Source organism: Hippoglossus hippoglossus, chromosome 3, assembly GCF_009819705.1.
Source record: "Hippoglossus hippoglossus isolate fHipHip1 chromosome 3, fHipHip1.pri, whole genome shotgun sequence".
Classification (NCBI taxonomy): domain Eukaryota; kingdom Metazoa; phylum Chordata; class Actinopteri; order Pleuronectiformes; family Pleuronectidae; genus Hippoglossus; species Hippoglossus hippoglossus.
This window is the reverse complement of record NC_047153.1, coordinates 17819319-17842512: the sequence shown is the minus strand read 5'-3', so window position 1 is coordinate 17842512 and position 23194 is coordinate 17819319. Positions and strand designations below refer to the sequence as shown.

At 42.0% G+C, this 23194-nt stretch overlaps 1 protein-coding gene across 2 annotated transcripts; it reads left to right on the top strand.

The window, feature by feature from the left end:
- The first annotated feature begins 273 nt into the window (after positions 1–273).
- Positions 274–21039, top strand: cenpf (centromere protein F). 2 transcript variants are annotated; one of them, XM_034581077.1, is made up of 38 exons: positions 274–378; positions 1710–1885; positions 2044–2169; positions 2604–2674; positions 2823–2962; positions 3195–3286; positions 3361–3634; positions 3748–3950; positions 4316–4441; positions 4565–4693; positions 5102–5224; positions 5545–5680; positions 5760–5889; positions 5999–6278; positions 6568–6774; positions 6907–7115; positions 7822–7951; positions 8254–8532; positions 8721–9308; positions 9473–9646; positions 9756–10660; positions 10790–10992; positions 11073–11205; positions 11309–11444; positions 11663–11765; positions 12033–12286; positions 12394–12502; positions 12673–12878; positions 12971–13189; positions 13960–14103; positions 14354–14543; positions 14630–14727; positions 14894–14935; positions 15141–16277; positions 16415–16544; positions 16647–17282; positions 17644–17765; positions 20100–21039. In XM_034581077.1, exons 2-38 carry the CDS (start codon positions 1724–1726, stop codon positions 20244–20246), a joined length of 8493 nt encoding a protein of 2830 aa, XP_034436968.1. In that variant the 5' UTR covers positions 274–378; positions 1710–1723; the 3' UTR covers positions 20247–21039. The 2 variants fall into 2 exon arrangements, with proteins under 2 accessions (XP_034436968.1, XP_034436969.1); XM_034581078.1 differs by having other exon boundaries at positions 343–378; positions 1714–1885.
- Positions 21040–23194: the final 2155 nt, after the last annotated feature.

Sequence of the window (23194 nt, the reverse complement as noted above, 5' to 3'; positions counted from 1 at the left end):
TTTTGTATTGTTATATGATTTTGCAATGGTCATCTCTTACTCTTCATATTTTTACACTTCACTTATATTTGATACTATTTTAATGCAATGAAATCAAACGCACACACACACACACACACACACGGTGAGATTCATGAACTCATGATGTGATGTTTTGAACAGTTCACTGTTGCTTGAGGGCGACGTCCTGATATCCTGTTTTCCACCACGCGGCGGCACTGCTGAGACCGGAGTAAACCAATCATCTGCGTCCTCCGACTGACGTCGCCCGAAGCAGCCAATGAGCGCGCAGCTGAGTGAGCTTCCGTCTCCTCGGCGAAGTTTGAATTTCCCAACGAGCCGCATTAGCGAATCTGATCGAGGAGCGTCGCGCCCAAAGTAAGTGAAGCCGCTTCTGCTCGTTCGAACCGTGACTTAACGGGAACACTTGATTTAACGTTTTATCTCCTCACTCTCACATGAACTGGTGTCGTCGCTGGCTCACTAACATGTCGTCTTGGTCACTAGAAAACACGTTGAACCGCTCGGTCAAAGTTACGTCCACACAAACTACTGACTGCACGCTCTATATGTATTTACCATTCACTCTTTTGCATCTGTGTGGAATGCATGTATTGTGTTTTATGTTCGGGACCCAGTGAAGACTAGAGGCATACCCATGGGTTTCTGACGGGTTCATTAAACAAACTAACCTGTGGTATTGATTGTTAGCCGACCATTGTCCGTTAGCCACCATTAACTGTGAAGAAGCTAACATAATCTAACTTCACACAACGTTTCCATTTGAACTCGTTGGTAAAGTTCGAAGATAAACGGTTAAACCAGCGACGCTATTCGTTTACGTTAAAGTCTGTAGCACCCGTTCAAGTAGCATTAACATTAGTGTAGTGTTCGTATTATTATTATTATTATTAACGCATTTAATTAACAGACACTGTGGGTTTTTTCTGTAAGTGGGTTTATAATTAAAGGAACAAACACGGGTGATCCAACCAAAGCACAGTGACAACGTGTGTGTGTGTGTGTCTGCTGCTGGTGACTCATCCTGCTTTGGCACATGTACAAGAAGGAAAATGGATTGCTGAATTACACTCGGATTAAAAATAATACAATTTCACCTAGACGTTAGACGTCCTCACTCACATTGGTTGAAGACATGATGTGAAGCACATACTGGTGTTGATGGGTTGGTGACTGGTTGTTTCTGCTGTTGCACAGTAGCAGGTCAAAGCTGGATTAGAGATGAATTGGGCAGGACAGAGGAGTAAGCCATGTGATGTACAGACTCAGAGGTGTGATTGTTGTAGCTGTTAGCATCACATCGATGACATCATGCACTCATAAGCTGCACAGATGGATCAGTGCAGTGGCTTCATGGTAAATGTATTAAATAGGTTTCAATCAAGGGGCCTTAATCAGGCATTATGACGCTTGCTTGACTGAGGCCGTAGCTTTTTAACAAATTCATCATAGGTGTGTGAGAGTTTTTACACACCTGATTTTATAAGTCTGATCACCTTCCACATCATTTTCCATCACTTTCAACTGCATTTGGAAATCATACCAGTCCCACCTTTTGCTGTTCTCCTCGTCTTTGTTGTCGTCTTCAGTTCTCTCCTGAATCCTCCAGGCAGAGGATACATACAACCTCTGCACCAAAGTGGCTGACCTCCTGTGTCCCTCCTATAAATAAATTGATGTCTGTTCAGTCAGGTTGCAAACCATGAGCTGGGCAGTGGAGGAGTGGAAGGATGGACTTCCAGGGAAAGCCCTGCAGAAGATCCAGGAGCTGGAAGTCCAGCTGGATAAACTGAAGAAGGAAAGGAGTCAGAAACAGTTTCAACTGGACTCATTAGAGGCTGCCCTGCAAAAGCAGAAACATAAGGTCAGTGTTCAAGAGGAAAGGATGAATTCAACATAAACTGTTCATGTGCAGATAAATACACTGTAGTTAGTCCCTTGGGGGAATTACTGATGTAGCAGCCTTACAGAAGTGGAAGGTCTTTCCAAACATCCATCCATTATCTGTTTGCGTCTCTCCAGGTGGACAGTGAACGTACAGAGACCTCTGCTTTGAAAAGAGAGAACCAGGGTTTAGTAGAGTCACTTGACTCTCTGGAGAAAGCCCGTCACAAGGTGGTCCATGACTTCGGAATCAAAGAGCAGCAGGTAATTACTCTCTCCCAACTTAATTTTCAAACTATTGTCTTTTGTCTCTTCTCTCCCTGTGTTTGTATCTCACTCACTGATTTGAGATGCAATGATTGGCTGAGAAGCATCACACACCCAAGAAGACTGAGCGCCACTACACCAGAGCCATTAAGGGTAGAAAAGTGGTGGCTAGAATAGAAATGCTCTGCCAAGATTTAACAAGTCACTGTGATTTATCAGAGATTGGTCTGGGTCTCGATAGGACCGCAGTCCACTGTCAGAGTAAATCAGAGTAAAGGACCTGGACTCTATTATAACTGTCACACATTATTAGAGAGTTGCAACTACTGTGTTTGATAAAAGGAAAATGAGGCAGAGGATATACACATCTGGAATTAATATGAATTTTTAACTTCCTGTGATAACTGAATTCTGTTCCTGATTGGATTTAGGTAAGCTACCTGGAGGGTCAGCTTATTTCCTCCAAGAAGACCATAGAACGACTGGAGCAGGAGCTCAAGAAGTGAGTTCACTTGTGTCTGTTGAAACAGGGTTTTAAGAGTGACATTTGTGGTTAGATTTAGTCCCTGTGTCATTGTGTTTGAGTTGATGCAAAGATTTCAAACCTGACTCTTGAATGGCTGGTGATGAAGTTTTTCTTATTTACCCAGGTTCAAAAATGAACTGGATCGTTCTCAGCCCGCTGGTTCTTCCTCCATGTCATCATCATCATCCTCTGAGCTGCAGCCTTACACTACTCCACAGAAATGTTTCTCTACCCCAGCTCCTGTCCCAGCTTACAGACAGCAGGGTACTTCAGTTTGTTCATAATATATCTTTTTATATATTCAAGTTATTATTTTTTCTTCACCTGTTGTTTCCAGCTTTATGCAGACTGCCTCTGTTAATTTCTGTATGTCTGAACCTCAGTTGAAGGTGTTGATGTAAATGTCAGGGATTTTGCTGTGTCATCTATTTTGGACATTGTGACTCTGGAAAAATCTAAGTTTACTGTGATGTTTGAACTGATGTTTGCTCCATAGATAATAGACTGGAGGAGCTTCAAGAGAAATACAACCAGGAGGTAGAAGAAAGGAAAAGACTGGAGAATGAACTCAAAGTCATGCAGGTCAAAGTGAGTACATCACTTATCGAAATGATGTTTGTTTCTTTGTAATTGATGATGTTAACATGCCTGTTTTCTTCTAGTTGTTAAATCCGTCTTCAGTCGGTGTAAGTCACAAGGACATTGCTGCCCGCCAAACTGGATCTTCCATATTCCCATGGCAACAGCAAGATCAGGGCCACGGCCGACAGTCTCAGGATCCAATGGAAACGCCTCTGAAGAGGCGAGCTGCATCCCTGTGGGACGCCCATGAGGAGACACCTATCAAATCCTGCCAGAGAATGAGCTCTTCCATAGCAGTGCAGAGTCCCAGTCGATCCTCACAACAGATGGAGCAGCTGAAGACGCTCAACCAAGGTTTGTTATATTTCTTCAGTTCATGTCTTGCCTCTGAAAAATCTATTTGCTCCCTTTGAGTTTGACCATCATGGGGAGCAACAAGGATGTAACTTTTTGTGTTTCTTCATCAGAGCTGCGTGGCCGTGTGTCCGAGCTGGAGAGGAATCTGGCTAATCAGGAGAAGGAAATTCGTGGCCAGGCCTCCAAACTGCAGGAACTACAAACTCAACTGAACCAGGCCCGCAAAGACCTGACTGAACGGGACAGAGACCTGGCCAAGACTAGTCATGAGCTGAGTCAATCCACAGACAGAAAACAGCAGCTGGAGACCAAGGTAGGCTTCAATTACTGATACATAGTGATGGTGTGGGGTCGGGTGATTTGCATTATGGATATTTCCAGCTGATATTATTAGTGCGTGCTTGTCTGTGTTGGTGTTGCAACTGTCGGTTGTATCGGGCAAATATTGTCTAATTTTAGTACCACCACCTCTATGAATAACTATCAATGATCATTGATCTACCAACCCCATATAAGACAGAAAAACATGCATAGGTACATAAACAATTTTTGCACGATAGATTGTTTTTGTTTTATGTCTGCTTCCTTACATATCTTGTTGTAGTAAAGATAGGTGAAACAGGAAGCAAATATAAACAGCTGGCAAAGTATAATAAAAGGTTGCTTGATTGTTCTTAGTGTTGCTCAGTTGAGCAGAAGCTGAAACAAGTCACGGAGGAGATGAACTGTCAGAGGCACAACGCTGAAAGCTGCAGACGTGCCCTGGAGCAGAAACTCAAGGACCAAGAACGAGACAGTCAGAAGGTGCAATAATGTGGAGTCTTACCCTCATCAGGCCTTCATTCTTTTAGGTTTAATCAGATATTATGAATAAATATGTACTGTTATTTTAATCCAAAGGTTTTGTATTGGTTATATTCTGTGTAGGAGCTTGCCCAGCTCCAGAATTCCCACACGGCTTTGGATCAGCAGCTGAACCAGACCAGAACCAAGCTCACACAAGAGATCCAACAGTCCAAAAAAGACTACAACATACTGCAGGCTGATTTGGAGAAGGTAACTGTGTCACCTCTCTGCTTTACTTTGCACTTTTCTGCCCTTTCTTCTTCTACTCAACTTTTTTTAACTCACAAAACCATTGGTTTAGACAATGGGTCACTGAATCCCAAAGCACTGGTGACAGAAGCACGGTGACCATCAAAAAATCCCTAACATTTCTACCATCCATTCAAGGCAGAGTTCTTTATAACACCTGTAGTTTCCACTCTAACTGTGAGTGTTTCTAAGTCAGGCAGGTAGTTCTCAGGAAGTCAGATCTATGTGTAACACCGCCCCTCTCTTTACCCTTCAATAAAGGGGGTGTATATGAGAGCATGCTGTGTGAGAGTTTACTGGCTAATTACAAAAATCGACCTTACCCCAGCCCCCCTAGCTTGACTTGTCTCTTCCCTTGCTTCTTTATAGATGTGCCTCCAGAAGAGTCAGATGGAGAAGGAGGTGGAGGAGCAGAAACAGAAACTGCTGCGGTCAGAGCAGAGCCTCCAGGTCATTCAGACTAAAGAACAGGACATCCGCAAGAACATGGAGGTGGGTGGCTTTGAGTAGAATATTTTCTTACTATAATGGTGTATTGAAATTTCACTAATAAGTCTGCTGATATAGTTTTCATCTTTAGTTGATGTCTAAACAGCCGTTGGTGGCCAAATACAATAAAAGTAAAACAATTACCACCAAATATTATATTTTAACCAAAATACAACATAAAAATGTGTTTGTTTTTATTGCAACACTGTGAGCTATTCTTTTATTTTTCTTATCATCTTTGTTTTCCTGCTTGATCTTGTCTTCCACCGTCACTGTCGTCATCTTTTGCTGTCGCTTCTCTCCACATTTCTCCCTCCCACCAGGAGCTGCAGAGAGAGAAGAACAGTTTGACTGTCCAGTTGGACCAAAGCAGCAGGCGTCTGTCTCAGCTGGAGGAAGAGAAGAAGAGTGGAGATCAGAGCCTGAAACGCACCCAGGGACAACTAGATGACCTCAAAGGTAAGTTAGGTAGTTGATATGGATTGTGGAGCATGATCTGAAGTCATCTCTGTTTTTAACTCGTATTTTTGCTCCTTAGCGAAATCAGAAGGACAGTTAGAAGAGCTGAAGAGACTTGAGACAAAACTGGAGCAGCAGACTCAGGCTTCAACCCGTGAGCTGGAAAACTCGAAGAAGACTCTTTCTGATGCAGAAACCAAAAATGACAGGTGAACATAGTCTTACTACACAGAGGCAGAAAGTTGGTCTTTCATTATTCATCTATGCTTTATTTAACTTTCTTTTTGATCATTATAAAATATTTTAATCCCACTGTAGACTTCAGAATGAACTGCAGAAACAGAAACAGGAGGTGGAGAAACTGACCAACAGGTTGACAGTCGTGGAGAAGGAGAGCCAAGACCTGAAATCCAATCTCTCTGTGAGTCAGAGTGAGTGTAAGGAGGTGCAACAAGAACATCAAGCTCTGCTGGAGTGGAAGAAAGAAAAGGAGGTCTTGATTAATGAAACTGAAGCAGTGCAAAAGGAACTCACTGACAAAATTAACAACTTGGAGAAGAGTCTCATTTCGCTGAAGGAGGCTAATGAAGAACTTAAGGTAAGATGAAGTGGTTTCCGTGGTTTTTTTAGACTTAATAAAGAAACATTGATAAAGGAATGATTGCCACACAGAATGACAGTACAAGGAACAGTTTACAATTCATTCTTGATTGACAAATTTGTGTCAATCAAGAGCCAATTGTAAAAATTCTCATAATTTGTTGAGAATTTGTTAAGAATACCATCAATGACTATAATATGAAATATATTTCAAAATACACTAACATCAACTAAAGTATTCAGTGAATTATCCCTCACCCTGAGTATGTTTACTGTCATCATTGTAGAAGCAGCACATGAGTGTTGAGGACGATAAGGCCGGTTTGTCTGCTCACATCGATTCCCTGAAGGGTGAACTCCTCAACAAGAGCACAGAGTTGGAGCAGAGAGAGCATGAGAACAATGAGCTGAAGTCTCAACTCTGTGAGGCTGGACAGAAACACGCCAAAGATCTGGAGAATGTTGGTGTGCAAGTGGCACAACTCGAAGCTCAGGTGATTTATTATATCTTTTATTTTCATTGAGAACAGTTTGTAGGTTAAAATATTTTTTTAATGATTTGAAAATATTGGATTGTTGTAATTAAAAAAAATCCTAATTGGCCTATTTGTATTTTATTTTTACAGGTCAAAGATCTGGAGTTGCGGCTGCAAAAGGAAATGACTCGAGCAGAACAAGCTGAGAAGACGAACACAGAGCTGCAGGGTGAGCATCAGGCAGCCTGTGACCTGGTTCACTCCAAAGACCAGCTGGTGGCGCTGCGCCAGGCTGAGATCAACCAGCTGAGAGAGAGTCTCGAGCAGTCCACTGCACAGCAAGAGGAGCAAAACCTCAGGTGAGAGTTGTTTGTTAGTTCATCATTTTGTTATGATTTTTCTTTTTCAATACAACAGACAGCTTTTCCAAAATTAATTCAAGTTTTCATCAAGGCTGTGTCTGCAACATAAATTCACTAAAGTCAATAGAGTGCACACAATAAAATATTCAAGGATGCATTATTAATCAATCAAATTTTACTTGTATAGCCCATATTCACAAATTACAATTTGTCTCATAGGAATTAACACAGTGTGACATCCTCTGTCCTTAACCCTCAACAAGAGTAAGGGAAAACTACCCCAAAAAATGTAGAAACCTCAGAGAGAGCCACATGTGAAGGATCCCTCTCTCAGAATAGACAGAAGTGCAACTGATGCTGCCTGTAGCTGATCATATCAACAAAATAATAATATTTACAAAATTGAATAGAAGAAACAGCTTTTAACACAAAAGAGAGGTGTGTCGATGTTTAAAGTATTTCTAAATAAGAAAATGTCCGATAGAAATGAAGGGAGCAGCAATGACAATTATGTTATTATTGCCAGTAATGGTAGTGTATTTGAGTAGCCATATTATATATCTAAGCAATCTTGTTGTAATCTTATTCATCATTAGTGCAGTATCATATGAATCCTGTCCCCATTGTTTTCCTCAGGCTACAATTAGTGTAGCTCGCTTTTTAACATGCATATTTTCGGTCCTCTGTATCTTATCTGTACCAGATTGGCAGAAGAGAGGGAAGTGCTGCTGAGGCAGTGTGAGGAGAGGGTTTCAGCAAAGGCTGAAGAGACAGAGCACATCAAGTTTCTGTTGGAGGAGGCTAAGCAAGAGCTGCTGCTCATCCAAAACCAGGTCTGTTATACTGCACTGCAACAGAAACGTATTTAACAGATCAATGATTACTATTTTTATTCAGTTTACTTGTTCTGGCATTTCCTTTGGAGTTGATCCAACTTTGTACAAAATAATCATATGACTAATATAATATGATATTATGATCAACTGTCTGGAACATAAATAAATGGTGTATTGGCTGATTGTACTTGGTGTTTAATATCTACTCCTGACTGTGCTTTTTCTTCATGTTGGGTCTTATTCCTTACTTTTGTTTTAACCAGTAGAGGTCTAAGATGCATCTTCTATACATTATTCAGGTCAATTCCATGGAACAGTCCCTTAAGCTACAGGAGCAACTGGAAGCTGAGATGCATGAACAACTTAAGTTACTGGCAGTAAGCGAAGAGGTACACAAAAAGATGTTGGATAAAAAATCTGAAGATCTCAAATTGTTGGAAGGGGAGCTAAAGGACCAGCAGGGCCACGCAGAAGAGAAGGAGAAGCAGCTTAGAGAGGCTGAAGCTCATATTTCATCTGTGGAGAAACAAAAGGCTGAGCTGGACAATGCAGCAGAAGAGATGAAAAAAGAAGCAGAGGTATTAAATGTATTAAATATTGTTAGATTTGTTTGTTATATTATCTTTTATTGTTTTGTTATATTTATTTACCAGTTATCTTCAAGTGCACAAATCCATTCTGTTTATCCCAAATCAAGTTGTTTTTACTGACAAATGTTCAAATATAAATATGAAGCTTAATTCCTTCTATTCTGCTTCCTATTAAGATCCTCCAACATGCTCAGATGGAAAAGATCAACCATCTTATGGAGCAGATATCTACCTTTGAAGAAAAAGTAGCTGGGAACACAGATGCAGCAGAGAAGCTTCCAGTCTTGAAGAATCAGCTAGATGTGATCAACCAATCCCACACTGACCTTAAAAAGTCTCTAGAAGCTCTTGAGAAGAATCACTCATCCACAATTGAAATCAAGACAAACCTAGAGAACACCCTGACTGAGAAAAGTAAGCTGGTGTCTGCTCTGGAGAAAGAGGTAAAAGATCTGACCGAGAAGATGATTAAAGAGTCAGAGAGTCAAGTTTCAGAGATTGAAAAATTCCTCAACAAAGAGAAGAGCTTGAAAGAGCAGCTCAAAACATCCAAGCAATCAGTAACTTCTGCTAAATCAGAATTGAGTGTGTGTCGAGTGGAGATAAAGACCATGAAGACGACTCTGTCTGCTGCTTCACGCGGCTTAGAAGACAGAGACGGCACGATAAAGAGTCTGAAAGAGAAGCTGAATAAAGCAGAGGCAGAGCAGCTCAAATCCTCAGATCTACTGAAGGAGAAGATGGTCGCCATGAACAAAATCAAGGTTGGTCATTTATTTGTTCTTATGTCTTTGGCCTTAGGTGTCTACAGTCTACCTGCATATAATCTAATCTAAACCATACTATATTGTGTTTTTCTTCTGTGGAATATTTTAACAAATAAAGTATGAGATAGCCCATTGATCAGCCCGTTATTATTCACATCCAGGTACAGCTGGAGATGCTGCAAATGGACCTGGAGGACAACGAGTCAACCATGAACTCTTTTGACAGTCAGTTGGAGGGGTTAAAGGCGACGATAGAGGCACTGGAGGTGCAGCTTGCTCAGAACCACACCCAGATGACCGATATGGAGGACAGGCTGGAGGACAGCAAAGCCCAGGTAGTCTTACACGTCTGTCAAAAATCAATGTGCATCATCTTTTCAACCTCCTTTTGCTCTGAGAAAAGAAAATATCCCTTTTGAAATCTAAATTCAGTTTCTCCTTCAGGTCTCTGTCCTGGAATCCCGCTTAGATGAGGTCCAATCCCAGAACTCTCTGCTGGAGACACAGTATGTCACAGCTAAGGAGGAGCTTTTGGGGAGGAGCTGTGAAATAACTCGTCTAGAGGAGGACTCTGTCAAGCGCAACCAGCTGGAGGAGAGTGTGGCTGAATTAGAGACTAAACTCAGTCAGACCACAGAGGGAAATATCAGGTTAGAGACGACTCTCAGGCAGATAAACGAAGACAAAGAGAAGTATCGCAACCAGTTTCTTCAGGAGAAAAACAGTCTTGAAGCTGAACGGAAACAGTTGACAGATGAAAAAAACCAAATTGAGAATGAAATAATAAAAGTAACTGCAGAGAAGAAACAACTAGAAGCCAGTTTAGACAAACTATCTGAGGAGAACAAGCAACTACATTCAAATGTTGAGCAGTTAACAGAAGACAAGCAGCAAACAGAAGCAAAGATCGATAGAGTAGCTGCTGAGAAACTTGAAGTTGAATCAACTGTTGGTCAAGTCACTGAGGAGAAAGCACAGCTAGATGTTGCTCTCAGTCTGATAAATGAGGAGAAAACCAAACTTGAGTCTGAACTCAGTGAATTAACTGCTGAGAAAAAGGCTTTGGTTTCCAACTTGGCTCAAGTCGTTGAGGAGAAGCTTCAGCTGGAAACGAGCTATAATCGGCTGACTGAAGAGAACATCCAGCAACAGTCGAGTGTGATTCAAGTAACTGAAGAGAAGCTGCAGTTACAGGAAAGCACTCAGAGGCGTGAGAATGAGATGGCTTCACTTAGAGAGGAATACCAGTGCATCCAGTACTCGCTCCAGGCCTCAGAGCAGGAGCAGCAGAGGCTGAAGGAGCAGCTCGAGATGAGGGACATGAAGACTGAGGAGGAGAACAGAGAAAGGTACAGTACATCTTCACTTCAAAGGTCAAATGTGCTTCCACAAGTAAATATATCTATACCAGTGTCTATTAGATGGTTTTGACTGTGTTTTGTACTGTAAATATCAGCTGGAATTCTGCTTTATCACAGGAGCCTCCAGTTTGAGGCAGAGCAGGCCAAACTGCATGAGAAGCTGGTGGCTTTACAGGAGGAGCTGACTGTGTTCAGACAAAAGTACGAGTTACTGCTGGAGCAGGTGGGACAGCAACACAGCCTCATACAGCAACTCACAGAAACACAGACGCCAGAAGAGAACATCAGCCACATCGAGTCTGAGGAGGCAGGAACTGGTGGTGAGTGTAAACCAAAAACTATGAAATCTGTGCTACTTTAATTTGAATATGTGCAATAATGTGCATTTATCTCTTAACAGTTTCCCCGGAGGAAGCAGCAGGACAGATTCTTGATTCAAGTACAAATACCGAGTCTCTTAAAGAAAAGGAGCAGCAGAACTCGATGGTGTTTGACCTGGAGGAACTTTTCCATGAGTCTGACGATTCTTTCTGGTACAATGAGCTCTGTACTAAGAACAAATACACAATTATATACTTATGTTATATGTATTTTGTTATGTGATCATTAAAACTCAATTTCCCTGAACTCTTACAGTGAGACAAAGTTGGTCTTCAAGGAGGTCGTCATTGAGCAAGTGCTGATCCAGGAACAGATTGAGGAGCAGAGGCAGGCAAGTGTGGCTGATGAAGAGGAAATGAGGAATGATGAGGAGGAGCAGCCCTTGGATCAGGTATTAGATCATTACTACAACAATGTATTTGTCTTTGCTCATTATGGTGTCATTAGTTAAATACTAGCCTTTCTATATTTGTCATTAGCTAGTGATATTTCTCTTGAATGTTCAACATCCATATAACCCCTTACCTCTCAAAATGTATAATATTAAATCCTGACTGATTTAAGATGTCGCTCCTCTTGACCTTTTTAATTTTGTCTTCCCTCTCACAGGTTCCTCGTGACAGCAGCTGTCCCAGAGATGTTATTGACAATGAACCTGAAGTTTGTGAAATGTCTCCAACCATCTCCACGACGAAAGAATTTAACTCCTGTGGTGAGAAAATAAAGTGTGCTTTGAACTGCAGTAATAATAATATAATCATGGGATTTCTTGGTCTTACTAACTGATTCACACTGAGCACATACTAAAGAGTGATGATTTCTTTTAGCTATTACTGTGGCGTTAAACTTTTCAGCTGCATCTTTTTAAAAAACGACTTTAAAAGGCCAATATCAGCATCACAACTTATTTTAGAATTTTATTTGTCATTTTACTGTTTGAATGTAGTTTTATTTAGACTTTTTATTAAAATTTCAACAGACTCGTCCCAGGGACAAGATGACATCACCCCGTATAAGGAAGTGATCACAAAACAAGAAAATGAGCTCCAGACCTTGCGCTCAGAGTGTGACCTCCTGAGCTCTGAACTGACCCTGAGAAAGGAGCTGACATCTGAACTGGAAGTCCAAGTTCAAAACTTGGAAAAGAAAGTGGATGCAGCAGAGGAGGAGGCACATGGTGCAGCACATAAACTGAACGCTGCTTTGAAGGAGAAGAAAGATCTTGCTGAGCAGGTAGGGGAAAGAAATTGTACAGTGGCAAATATCACATACGTGGTAGTGTAACAGTAGCATTCATTATTTTAATATATGTTATACTTGTGCTGTGTGCTCATCTTCAGCTGGCGCAACTGTCAGAGGAGCGAGAGACATTGACTCTACAGCTACAGACATCTAAATGCCAGCTGGCTGATGTTATGGAGATGCTGGAAGGACTGGAAATGGCCAAAGGTAAATATCTTTCTGCTTATGAGGAAGTCATTTCACAAGTCCAGACTGAAACAAGGTGTTACAGTATATGCTCTGTGAATGTGGTTGTGAATTCAGACTGCTCAAATCGAATGGCACTGCCCGATTTATGAATAAATACACAAGTTGAACAGTTGTACTATGTTCTACAGGTGGATGGGATGAAAAGTTCCTTCAGCAGGAGAGCGAGTTGAAGAGGGTTCGATCTGAGAAAGCGAACCTGGAGAAGCACATCCTGGGCATGGAGTCTGAGCTGGAGACCCTGCAGGAGGAGAGGAGCAGACTGAAGGATGAGATGGAGACGCAGAGGAGGACGTGTTCCGGCATGGAGCAGCAGAGAGAAACACTCCTGACAGAGGTGAGCAGAGCTGAGCAGAGAAATAATGTATATGAAAGGCTCACGAATCAATGAAGGTAACATAACAATTTTTAATCTTATTTTTTCCTCAGACAAGCCAACTGAGATCTGAGCTTGTGTCCTGCTCTGAGGAGCGAGATGAGCTGAACCAGTCTTTGGGGCAATGGAGAGAAAAGGTTCACAGTCTGGAGAAGACGAACTGTGACACCAGGCACTTGATTTCCATCCTGGAGGATGACATCAGAGCCGGGAGGAAGGAGTACGAAGCTCTGCAAGGCAACACGGAGAAACTGAAGACAGAGAGGCAACAGGTAAAATGAAGAGGAGGTTGGTTTGAGTTGAATCTGGGACCTGGTTACATGCCACATCACAAGGCAAGGTAGACTTTTATTTAGATGTAGTGAGTGTTTAGATTTTTAGGCAACTTGAATGGTGAGAGAAATGCCTCTTAGATTCTATTGGGTTAAGACATGACAACAGCTCCAAACTTACCTGTGCATTCTAATGTCTGCTAATGGCATATCTAGACCGTATAATAGACTGTATATAAAGACTGACATTATGACAAATCCCCCAAAATTACGCTAAAGTCTCTTGATTGCCACCTAGTGTCTGATTGCAGTATATGTCATAAATCCCACCTCTGCGTCAATGGATGGGACATGGACCAAACCAAAAAGTCAAAGTGCACATCAAATACATCTTTCTCAGAGAGCGTTTCTGACATTTTAGGTTTTTCTTATCACACAGATGTTTGTAGTGCTTATTTTTTCAGTAAGTTTGGTTTGAATTGTTTGATGTTGTAAAAACTGGGTGATATCATCAGAATTTACATCTGAGACTGAATGGTCACTACTGTGCAGACTATGGCTCCAAATGTGCAAGATGGCTGCGTTTGTATCCGGGTTATTTTAACTTCATTTCTGGGTATTGAGAGGAAGTGGAGAAGCTTCATCCATCTTTATTTACAGTCTAGGATCTAGACGTTTAGTTGATATCCATGCGTCCCAAATGTCCTCTGTTATTTATGTTACTGTTTTGGTTTTATTTCTAACTATAAGTTAATTTTATTCCACTAAAGCTGTTGGAGAACATTAAGGGGCAGGAGCAGGCGATCTCTCAACAGAGTGGAGAAAGGGAGGACCTTATCGGCCATCTTAACCAGATCCAGGAAGACCAGACCTCTGCCAATCAAAACACTGAGTCCATGGTCAGCAAGATACAGGTGAGGGTGAAGTTTCATACTAAGCATTTTATTATACATGTAATTCAATGGATGCGAGAGTCAAACACTTTCAAGTACTTAAATGAGTCAGAAGGTTTTACCTGGGTTATATCCCATCTGCTCGAAATAATACTAATAGACTATGATGAGGGATTTAGAGAATATGTGAAATATATATTTTAGATTCAAGGAACCTAAGGTTTTCAATTTAACTCCTCCTCACTGTTTCTCTCCTATTTCTCTTCCCAAGGCTTTAGAGGGAGAAGTCAGTCGTATTACACAGTCTCTAGAGTCGTCTCTTCTGGAGAAAGGAGAGATTGCCTCTCGTCTGAACTCCACACAAGGTGAGGTCCAGCAGATGAGAACTGGCATCGAAAAGCTTCAAGTCCGCATTGAGTCAGACGAGAGAAAGAAAAAGAAGATGGGAGAGCTGCTCAAAGGTGACCCCTCTGTCTTTGATATAAAATGATATGACGTTTTCAGTTCTGTAGTGTGTTTGCCCTAACGTTACTTTGTATCTCTGTAGCTGCCCAGAGGAAGTCCGACTCACTGCAGGATTGCATTGATGCTCTGGAACGAGAGAAGGAAGATTTAGAGCAAAGTCTGGAGGAAGCATTTCTACAGGTATTCTGTCAAAAAATACAAACAGTAACATGTACCTCCATTTAGACTTGGTTTTTTCTAGTATTGTAACTTATTTTTTTTACCATGATAAGACACACAGGTGAAGGGGTTTAATGAAATAAAGGGTTAGATCTATATCATATAAATGGAAATGTGTTTTACACAGGTTGAGACAACCAAAGCTGAGCTGGAGGAGGAGAGAAGAGAGGTACTTTATATTATTCTATTCAGATGGGGTGATTTGTGACACATTAACTGTATATCAACTTAGAACTGTAGTAATCTGGTTTCCTCTCCTTTTCTCTTTTTTTTCTCGTGCTCTTACTCTTGTTTCGATCCTGATTTCTCCCCCACTCTTGATTTGTCTCCTTTCACAAACTCTCTGCTGTCTTGTCTTGAACCCTCAATCTTAGGTGGAGGAGGAGAAGACAAAGCTCACCGAGAAACTATCGGATCTCTCAACCATGCTGGAAAACCTGAGATCTGAGAAAGAACAATTGGAGAGAGAGCTGGAAACCAAAAACAGAGAGATAGAGGAGCTGAAGGCAGCTAAGGAGGAGCTTGAAAGAGGATTGGAGAAGGCAGAAGTAGATAGAAAACAGGAAGAGGAGAGACGAAAATGCATGGTAGAGCTGGAGAAAGGGATGAGAGAGGAAGCAGAGAGGCAAATCAGACACGTAGATGACCTCCAGGCGCAGCTGGAAGCCTCTAAGCAGAGAGAGATCTCACTCGAACAAAAGAGTGCAGAGACAGAGGGTGAGAAAGATAAGGTGCAGTTCCTGTTGGTAGAGATGGAGAAAGAGAGAAATTGCCTCCAGAGTTCTTTGGAGGACGAGCAGACTGAAGGAGAGAGACTCCGCTCCCGGCGAGATGAGTGGCGAAAAGAGAGAGAGGACCTGAGCACCTGTATTGAGACCTTGGAAGCAGAAATTAAAGAGTTGAAAATGTTTATAAAAGCCAAAGAAGAAGAGATGGCAATTCTGGAAAAAGAAAGGGAGGATGAAGTCGATCAGAGACAAGCCTCAGTAAACTCCATCTCATCGGTTATGGCAGAGAAAGAACAGATAGAAGGAGAAAAGGGACGATTGGTAGAGGAAAAAGAGAAACTGCAGTCTACCTTATTAACAGTGGAAGAAGAGAGAGATAACCTGCGTTGCTCTCTTGAATCTGCGGAAAAAGAGAAACAAAGACTAGAGCAAGACCAGGAGAGAATCACTGATGAGAGAGAAAAGCTTCAATCTCAACTTTCTTTGATAGAAAATGAGAAACACAGCCTGCAACAGACTCTGTCTCCACTCAAGCAAGAGAAGGAACAAATAGAGGAGGAGAAACAGAAGTTAGACGTCCAATTGCAGTCATCCCTTACTTTGATTGAAGTAGAGAAGGAGAAGCTGTGCTCCACTCTTTCTGCGCTGGAAGAAGAGAAGCAAAGAGCAGAGAGAGAGAGACAGAAACTTGCAGAAGAACAAGAGAGCCTTCAGTCTGCTGTTGCCTCTATGGAAAAAGAGCTGGAAACCCACAACTTGTCCATTGTACAGTTAAATGAGCAGGTACACACATTCATATGTTAAACTCTGAACTAATTGTCATTTTACACAAAGAATAACAGGTTGCACTGTTCAACCCAACACTCTTGTTTCCCCCCACACGCTGTCTCAACATATTTCTCTGTGTGCTTCTCCTGGAGGTGTTGGTGCTGACATCCCGGGCTGCTCGTCTGTCCAAAGAGAGAGACTCTGCTCAGAGCAAGATGAATCTCTGGATGAAAAACTGCAAACAGCTGGAGCAGGAAAAGCAAATGATGTTAAACAGCTCAGGTGCATACATCGCCAACAGATTCACCAGTTAGTCATCATGCTTAATGGTTAACTGTCTCCAGAAAGTGCAGTTGAATAATTCCGTTAACATTTTTGTTTCAGGAGATGCTAAGAGCCGTGAGGAGGTGCAGCCAGGGATAAACCCACTGAAGATCGAGTCACAGGACAAAACCAAGGAGGTGGGAGAACTTAAAGCTGCCCTCGATGGAAAGAAGAGGGAATTAGAAGAGAGGGATAAAGAGCTGGAGGAGATCAAGAGTGAGCTGGATGAAGTGAAGACACTCCTGGAGGAGAAAAGCACTGAGGCCGATGAGAGCATGGATAAATACTGCACTCTGATGGTCGAGGTCCACAAACTGGAAGAGACCAACCATGCACTGACAACACGACTCGAACAGATTACTGCCAGCCAACGTGCTAATGAAGCCAATGCCCACTCGAGCACCGCTGGTAGTACTCACTGCCGGCGCTCAGGTAGGAAGTCTTCCTCCAAACACGAGGAAGAAAAGATGCACAACGACATTGAGAACACGGTTCCCTTGACGCCTCAGAAGTCTCCTCAAGGGTCACTCTCAGGGAAGCGGGGTCACCGTGACGTCAGCGATAAAGACAGCGCCCAGGAGGCCCTGCACAACCTGACAAAGAAGATCAAGGCCAACGCAGTGGCTACACCCAAATCAAGAAGTGAGCAGGAGGATGAGTTCAGGCCAGAGGGACTTCCTGAGCTGGTGCAGAGAGGTTTGTGTTGGGTGGTTCTCTATTGTAACTACAACTCTTTCACAGGAAATACTTCTGCAGTTAGTTTTCTGTGCTGCTGTATATTACCGAGTCCTAGTTTTAGCAGCCTGCCACATTTCTATAGAAATAGTGTTCTATTTGAAATACTCTATGCCTTCGGGCTATTGAGATCTTTTTTCACCTTAAAACTCTAAGGTAGGAATACAGCAGTGTGTGAGATTAGCAGCAAAAACACAGGAGCAAATGGACAGAAAGATGGAAGCAAAATAAAAACATTTAAAAAATATCACTGGGTTTGAAGCTAGTTGGCGGAACAAAGCTCTAAATTCAAAACATTACATCATCATTTGTGCTCCCTCAGGCTTTGCTGATATTCCCCTGGGAGAGAAGAGTCCATTCATCATGAGGAGAACCACAGTGAAGCGCTGTAGCCCACGACTGCTTGCCAGAAAGACTGGTCCTGTATCGTCACCTGACGGCAAGGTGAGCGCACACACACACACACACACACACACACACACACACACACACACACACACACACACACACACACACACACACACACACACACACACACACACACACACACGTTTGTACAGCTTCTTAGTGAGGACATTCATTGACATAATGCATTCCCTAGCCCAGGGGTTCCCAAAGTGGGGGGTCGCGAGACACAGAGGGGGGGTCGCGAGATGCCGTCCAAAAAACAAATACAATTTTAAAATAAAATAATTTAAAATGGAATATTTAACCCATTATTGTATAAATATGAGTTGAAATTAGAATAAAAACATTCTCATCAGTTTTTTCCTTTTTCTTTGTTGACCCTTGAGGTTATTACTACACGGATTAGCGGAACGAGCGAGAGTTGCAAGGCCAAAAGAAAGTCCTTACTAAACAGACAGACAATCCCAGCCGAAGCTCAAAGGGCATCATATGATGTGGCATATTTAATTGCACAGGCAAAAAAGCCACACACAATCGGCGAAACGTTAATTAAACCCGCTGCTGTAGCTATAAATTGGGCCATGCATGGGGATAAATTAGCCCGTTATCTGGAATCAGTGCTGCTGTCTAACGGGACGATTGCCCGGCGCATCACCGACATGGCCCAGGACATAAAGTGCCAGCTGGTGGATAGAGTTAAAAAAGGAAAATATGCTTTACAGTTAGATGAATCCACAGATATATTAAACTCTGCCCAGCTGCTTGTTTTCATCAGATACAGTTTTGATGGAAAACGTAATGCTGTTTTGCTCCGTGCTCCGGAGTGGACGTGCATAGGTGAGGACATTTTTACAAAACTAAAAGAAGAGGGACTATCTTCGGAAAACTGTATTGGTGTGTGTAGGGACAGGGCTGGAGCGATGCTGGGAAAAGAAAGGACTGAAAGCGAGAGTCTTACAAGTGGCGCCGCACGTAAATTTCACACACTGTATTATTCACAGAGAATCTCTTGCAAGCAAAACACTTGAACCAAAGCTTAAACATATTCTTGACATTGCGATAAAAATGGTCAACTACATAAAAACACATCCACTCAATATCAGACTTGCTCTTGCGGGGAAATGTGCTGAGCCGCCTGCGTGAGCTGCGGGACGAGTTGCGCATATTTCTGATGGAGCATGGATCCCAGCTCGCTGACCACCTCACTGACCCTGACTGGTTAAGGAGGCTGGCGTACTTGTGCAAGACTTTCTCAGCCCTAACATACATAAAGAATAGATACAGAGCGCAGCTAAACGTGGAGAATGATCTCCGAGTCGCCGTCTCCAAAATAAAGCCGAGAATGGACTTGCTCTGCTCCATGCATATTGCCCACCTGTAGTGATTTTAAGAAATGAAAGTAATGTTTAGGCTAAAATAAATAACCCTAAAGTTTTTGCACATGGCAGCAATAAGGTGTCTGCTGCTCGTTATGCATACAGACGCGCACAGACATCACCTGCGCACTTTTTTATACTTACAGTATATGCTCACTCAGCCCTGCTGTTTATACAGGGAGTTTCCCTGTATTCTGGTTATATTCTATTTCTTAAATTGCTATAAAATAATATCATGGCTGTAAGGCTGTTGTTCTTTTGTGTTGTATTAATGCCCGTGTTTGCATAGGCCTAATAGTGCGTGTGCATGGCTGTGCGCAACATTATATACCACATCCAGGGTCGGTGGGGGTCGCCAGTCTCTGGCACTGTTATTTTGGGGGTCGCGGGCTGAAAAGTTGGGGAACCCCTGCCCTAGCCTCTTACGCAAACCATCCAAACTAAATCCCTAACCCTTAACCTAACCTAAACCTCATTCTAACCCTAAAACCTAGTCTCAACCCCCAAACAGTCCATTAAAGGGGGGGCCAGCCAAAATGTCCTCTCTTTCCCAAAATGTCCTCACACTTTGTTATATGCTCAAACTGGTACACACACACACACACACACACACACACACACACACACACACACACACACACACACACACACACACACACACACACACACACACAAAGTTTTACACTTCAGCTAACTTTTATCAGTCCCCTAATGGGTCTGCAGAATATCCGGACCCCTCACACCTCTAAGTCAGTCCAGGTCAGCTTCCTTATGGTGTCAGGTCAACTGAAGCAAAGCAGTGATGTATTTAAAGGATGTAGAGGTTTGAGGTCAAAGAGGTCAAGAGGAAATGATGTGTCACAATCACCTGTTAGAGTGAACCCCCGCTGTATGTGTCAAAATTGCTGACAAATGTACTTCCTTCATTCATGAATGTCCCTCTGCCCTACTTTAATGACTTTTCTTATTCTTTTCTTTCTCCACACTCCTCCAGAGTGCGTCTGCAGACAGCTCCAACAGGAAGCGTCTTTCCCTGAGTGGCGAAGAAAAACCAGCGCGTCAATCACTGAGCTCACTGAAGAGCCCAGAGCAGAAAGAGACACAACAAACACAACAAGCAGACAACTGTCATGTTCAGTAGATCAATGTACACACACAAACACACACATTCTTGCACTTTGTAAATACATACACACGAATAAATACACAAAAGGTTAACACTCCACTTTTAAATTTCAAAGCAGAGACACTTATTTTAAATGTGTCTGGGTGGAAGTGGACTGGGTTTGGGTTATTGTCGCATTATGTCAGTTCATGTCCTCACATAGATATAAGTACAAGTATGTGTGTTGAATCACTGTGATGCAGCACTGCCACAGCTACACGTCACCTCTTTACAAACTAAATCAAGTGAGGTGAAGACAGGTTTAAAAACATCCAGGTCCCGAAACGTATTTTTCCTGAGAGCAAATGAAACCGCCATTGTTTTGTGATCCTCTGAATGTATCTTCATCTTCACCTTGTTCTGGTCTCTTTGTTTATCTTCACCTCCGACTCACTGGTTGTATATTTTTTCCTCTTATTTACTGTTCCTGTTTTCTTGGTGTGTGAGAAATGTATTGAATAATGTACATTACAGAACTAATGACCGCTAATGCTAATGCATCCTGCAGCATATCAGCTAAATACTAATGGCAGCTAAGTTTGTGTAGATTTTCTGCTTTCAGTGTTTCATATTTTCTACATATTTTAACTGTTTTAGTCATGACAACAAATCTGCTAAAACATTATAGTTATGACATTTTTCTGTTTTTAAAAAGCTTTCAGCATTTTATGTTTTGATTTAGATGTAGATCAACGCTATTGTAAATAGTTAATAAGGCCTCATAGTTCTAAATGACCCTTGTTTTTTTACTAAACCTTCTAAGTTTGCACGATCTTTGTCTTGTCTTTATTATATGAATGAGTGTGACTGTAGACGGGCGCAGACTGCAGTATGCCACCACAGGGTGGAGCAGCTGAGCCATGCTGTTGGGTTAAGGTGTGCAGTGCAGCAGTGCAGGGCTGTGTGACCTGCTGAGTGTACTGGGCAGGAAACACCAGACAGAATCCGATTAATCTGTCAGTGGGAGATTCACCTCAGAACTTAAATTCATCAGATGAGGAAATAATATGTCTGATGATACCAATATATCTGGTTCCCTCACACCAGAGCAGAAACTAAGATTATCAACTGAAAGAAAAGAGAAAACAGGCACCGAGTGTTTATCATGCAAAACTAATATATGTTCAGTTTCATGATAATCAGAAAACCAGTTTGGACTTGAAGCATTTTGACTTGAAAACCTTCAACAGATGATAATAGAAGATACTGATTTGGCTCTTATTGGCTAACAGTTTGAATTCCTATTTATACTGAGAGATATTTATTCACCTAATATACAACTCAGTCCATATTTCTATTAGTTGAAGTTGGAGTAAAATGACAAGAAAAACAGTTTAATTTTCACACTGTCGTCTTCTTACACTGAATTATTGAGCTGTCAGTTGACAAATGTTTAATTTCAAAAATCGGATTCATATTTTGAACAACCACCGTTTTCTAATTCATGTCCTGCACAACATCGGGTCACAGTGGCTTCCCTCCACCCAATCGTCTCACATCAGGTGCTGTCGGTGAGGACACACCAGCAGCTCTCAGCCTTTTTAATAATGCAGAGGTCGATTTTAGATCATTTCAAAGTGCTGCCTAATTAGAACTTTCTCATAAAGCACATAATCAAATATTCTGTAAGAGATGATTGGAAAACAAGCTAATTTCCTCTTGATGGAGCATGGCGGTAATCACATGCTGTTGCTGTTTGGCTTTGTAAGGTCGTCTGGGTTTTAAAGTGACCAGTGACCTGCTGCTCTGCATCTGCCACAAGTTCTAAGATAAACACGTACTGTTTCTGAATTAGCAGCAGTCTCACAGTGCATCACTGCACCTTCACACACATTCCTCTGCATCTGAGCTTTGATAATTGTGCAGAAAAACAGAGATGAATATAAACTTGTTGTAGTGCTCCACATGTTTTCTTACTTTACTGTGTATATATCTAGAATGGCAGCCAGAGGAGTGGATGTCTCCGCCAAGGACCAACAGTCCCCTTAAATCAAATCATGCTGCACCAGATTTCACACACTCATAGATATCAGTTTCCTAAATGTGCTAAATGTTTTTTTCATCAAGATCCATTAATTAGCCTCGAGGAAATGTGATAAAGGAAGGGAAATTATATATTTTATCCTGGTAGTTGAGTAATTAAGTTTCAAGGTATTTGTTACATGTCATCGCCCCATCTCTCCCTGCGTTTCAATATCAAATGAAGGTAAAAATGCAACTAGACTACAGCGCAGTCCTCCGCCAAGGCCCAACAGCTCCCTTATGAAACCACAATTCAAAGATCAGGGACACTTTTATTTAGATCTGCTCCAAATGACACACTCATAAATATCAGTCCCCTGAATATGTCGAGCATTTTTCATCAAGAATGAATTTTTCTCTGAGAAATCTGTAGGGTAAAACAAAATTCCTGGATATGCAACTAAATGTATTGGCTTCTTTCCTGGGTCACGCTTCACACCTCATAAACTCTTCTGGAAATCAGTTGAGTAGTTTTTGCATAATCCTGCTGGAAAAACCTGACCTCCTTGGCAGAGGTAATTAATGAACAAGATGATTGCGTTATTCATGGCGTGGTGTCCTCCATATCCACTGAATGTGTCAGTGCTAACACATGGTAACAGTGGCTGGTGTAAAATGTCAAGAGCCGTCTTGTTTTTCTGGGTGAAGCTCTGCACGTCTGAGGAACACTGATCTGGATCAATAACCATTGACTTTCTCCTCTAGTGTATAAACATTCCAATTAGAAGTATTGACATGCACTGACCTTTTGACCTCTTGTTTTCTAAAGACACATTACAATGGGACACAGTGGTGGAGTCGTTTGCCTGTTTCTTGTCAGAGCATCAGAGAAACCTGGGCGGCTGGCTTGTTGAGTCATTCTCTTACATTAGTGTGTCTCTGTGGCTGGCAGTGGGCGAGGT

Coding starts and splice junctions, on each gene's coding strand:
- cenpf (XM_034581077.1), top strand. CDS start 1,724: ATGAGCTGGGCAGTGGAGGAGTGGAAGGATGGACTTCCAGGGAAAGCC. Junction 2,170..2,603: donor TCGGAATCAAAGAGCAGCAG/GTAATTACTCTC, acceptor GATTGGATTTAG/GTAAGCTACCTGGAGGGTCA. Junction 14,936..15,140: donor TGGAGGAGGAGAGAAGAGAG/GTACTTTATATT, acceptor CCTCAATCTTAG/GTGGAGGAGGAGAAGACAAA.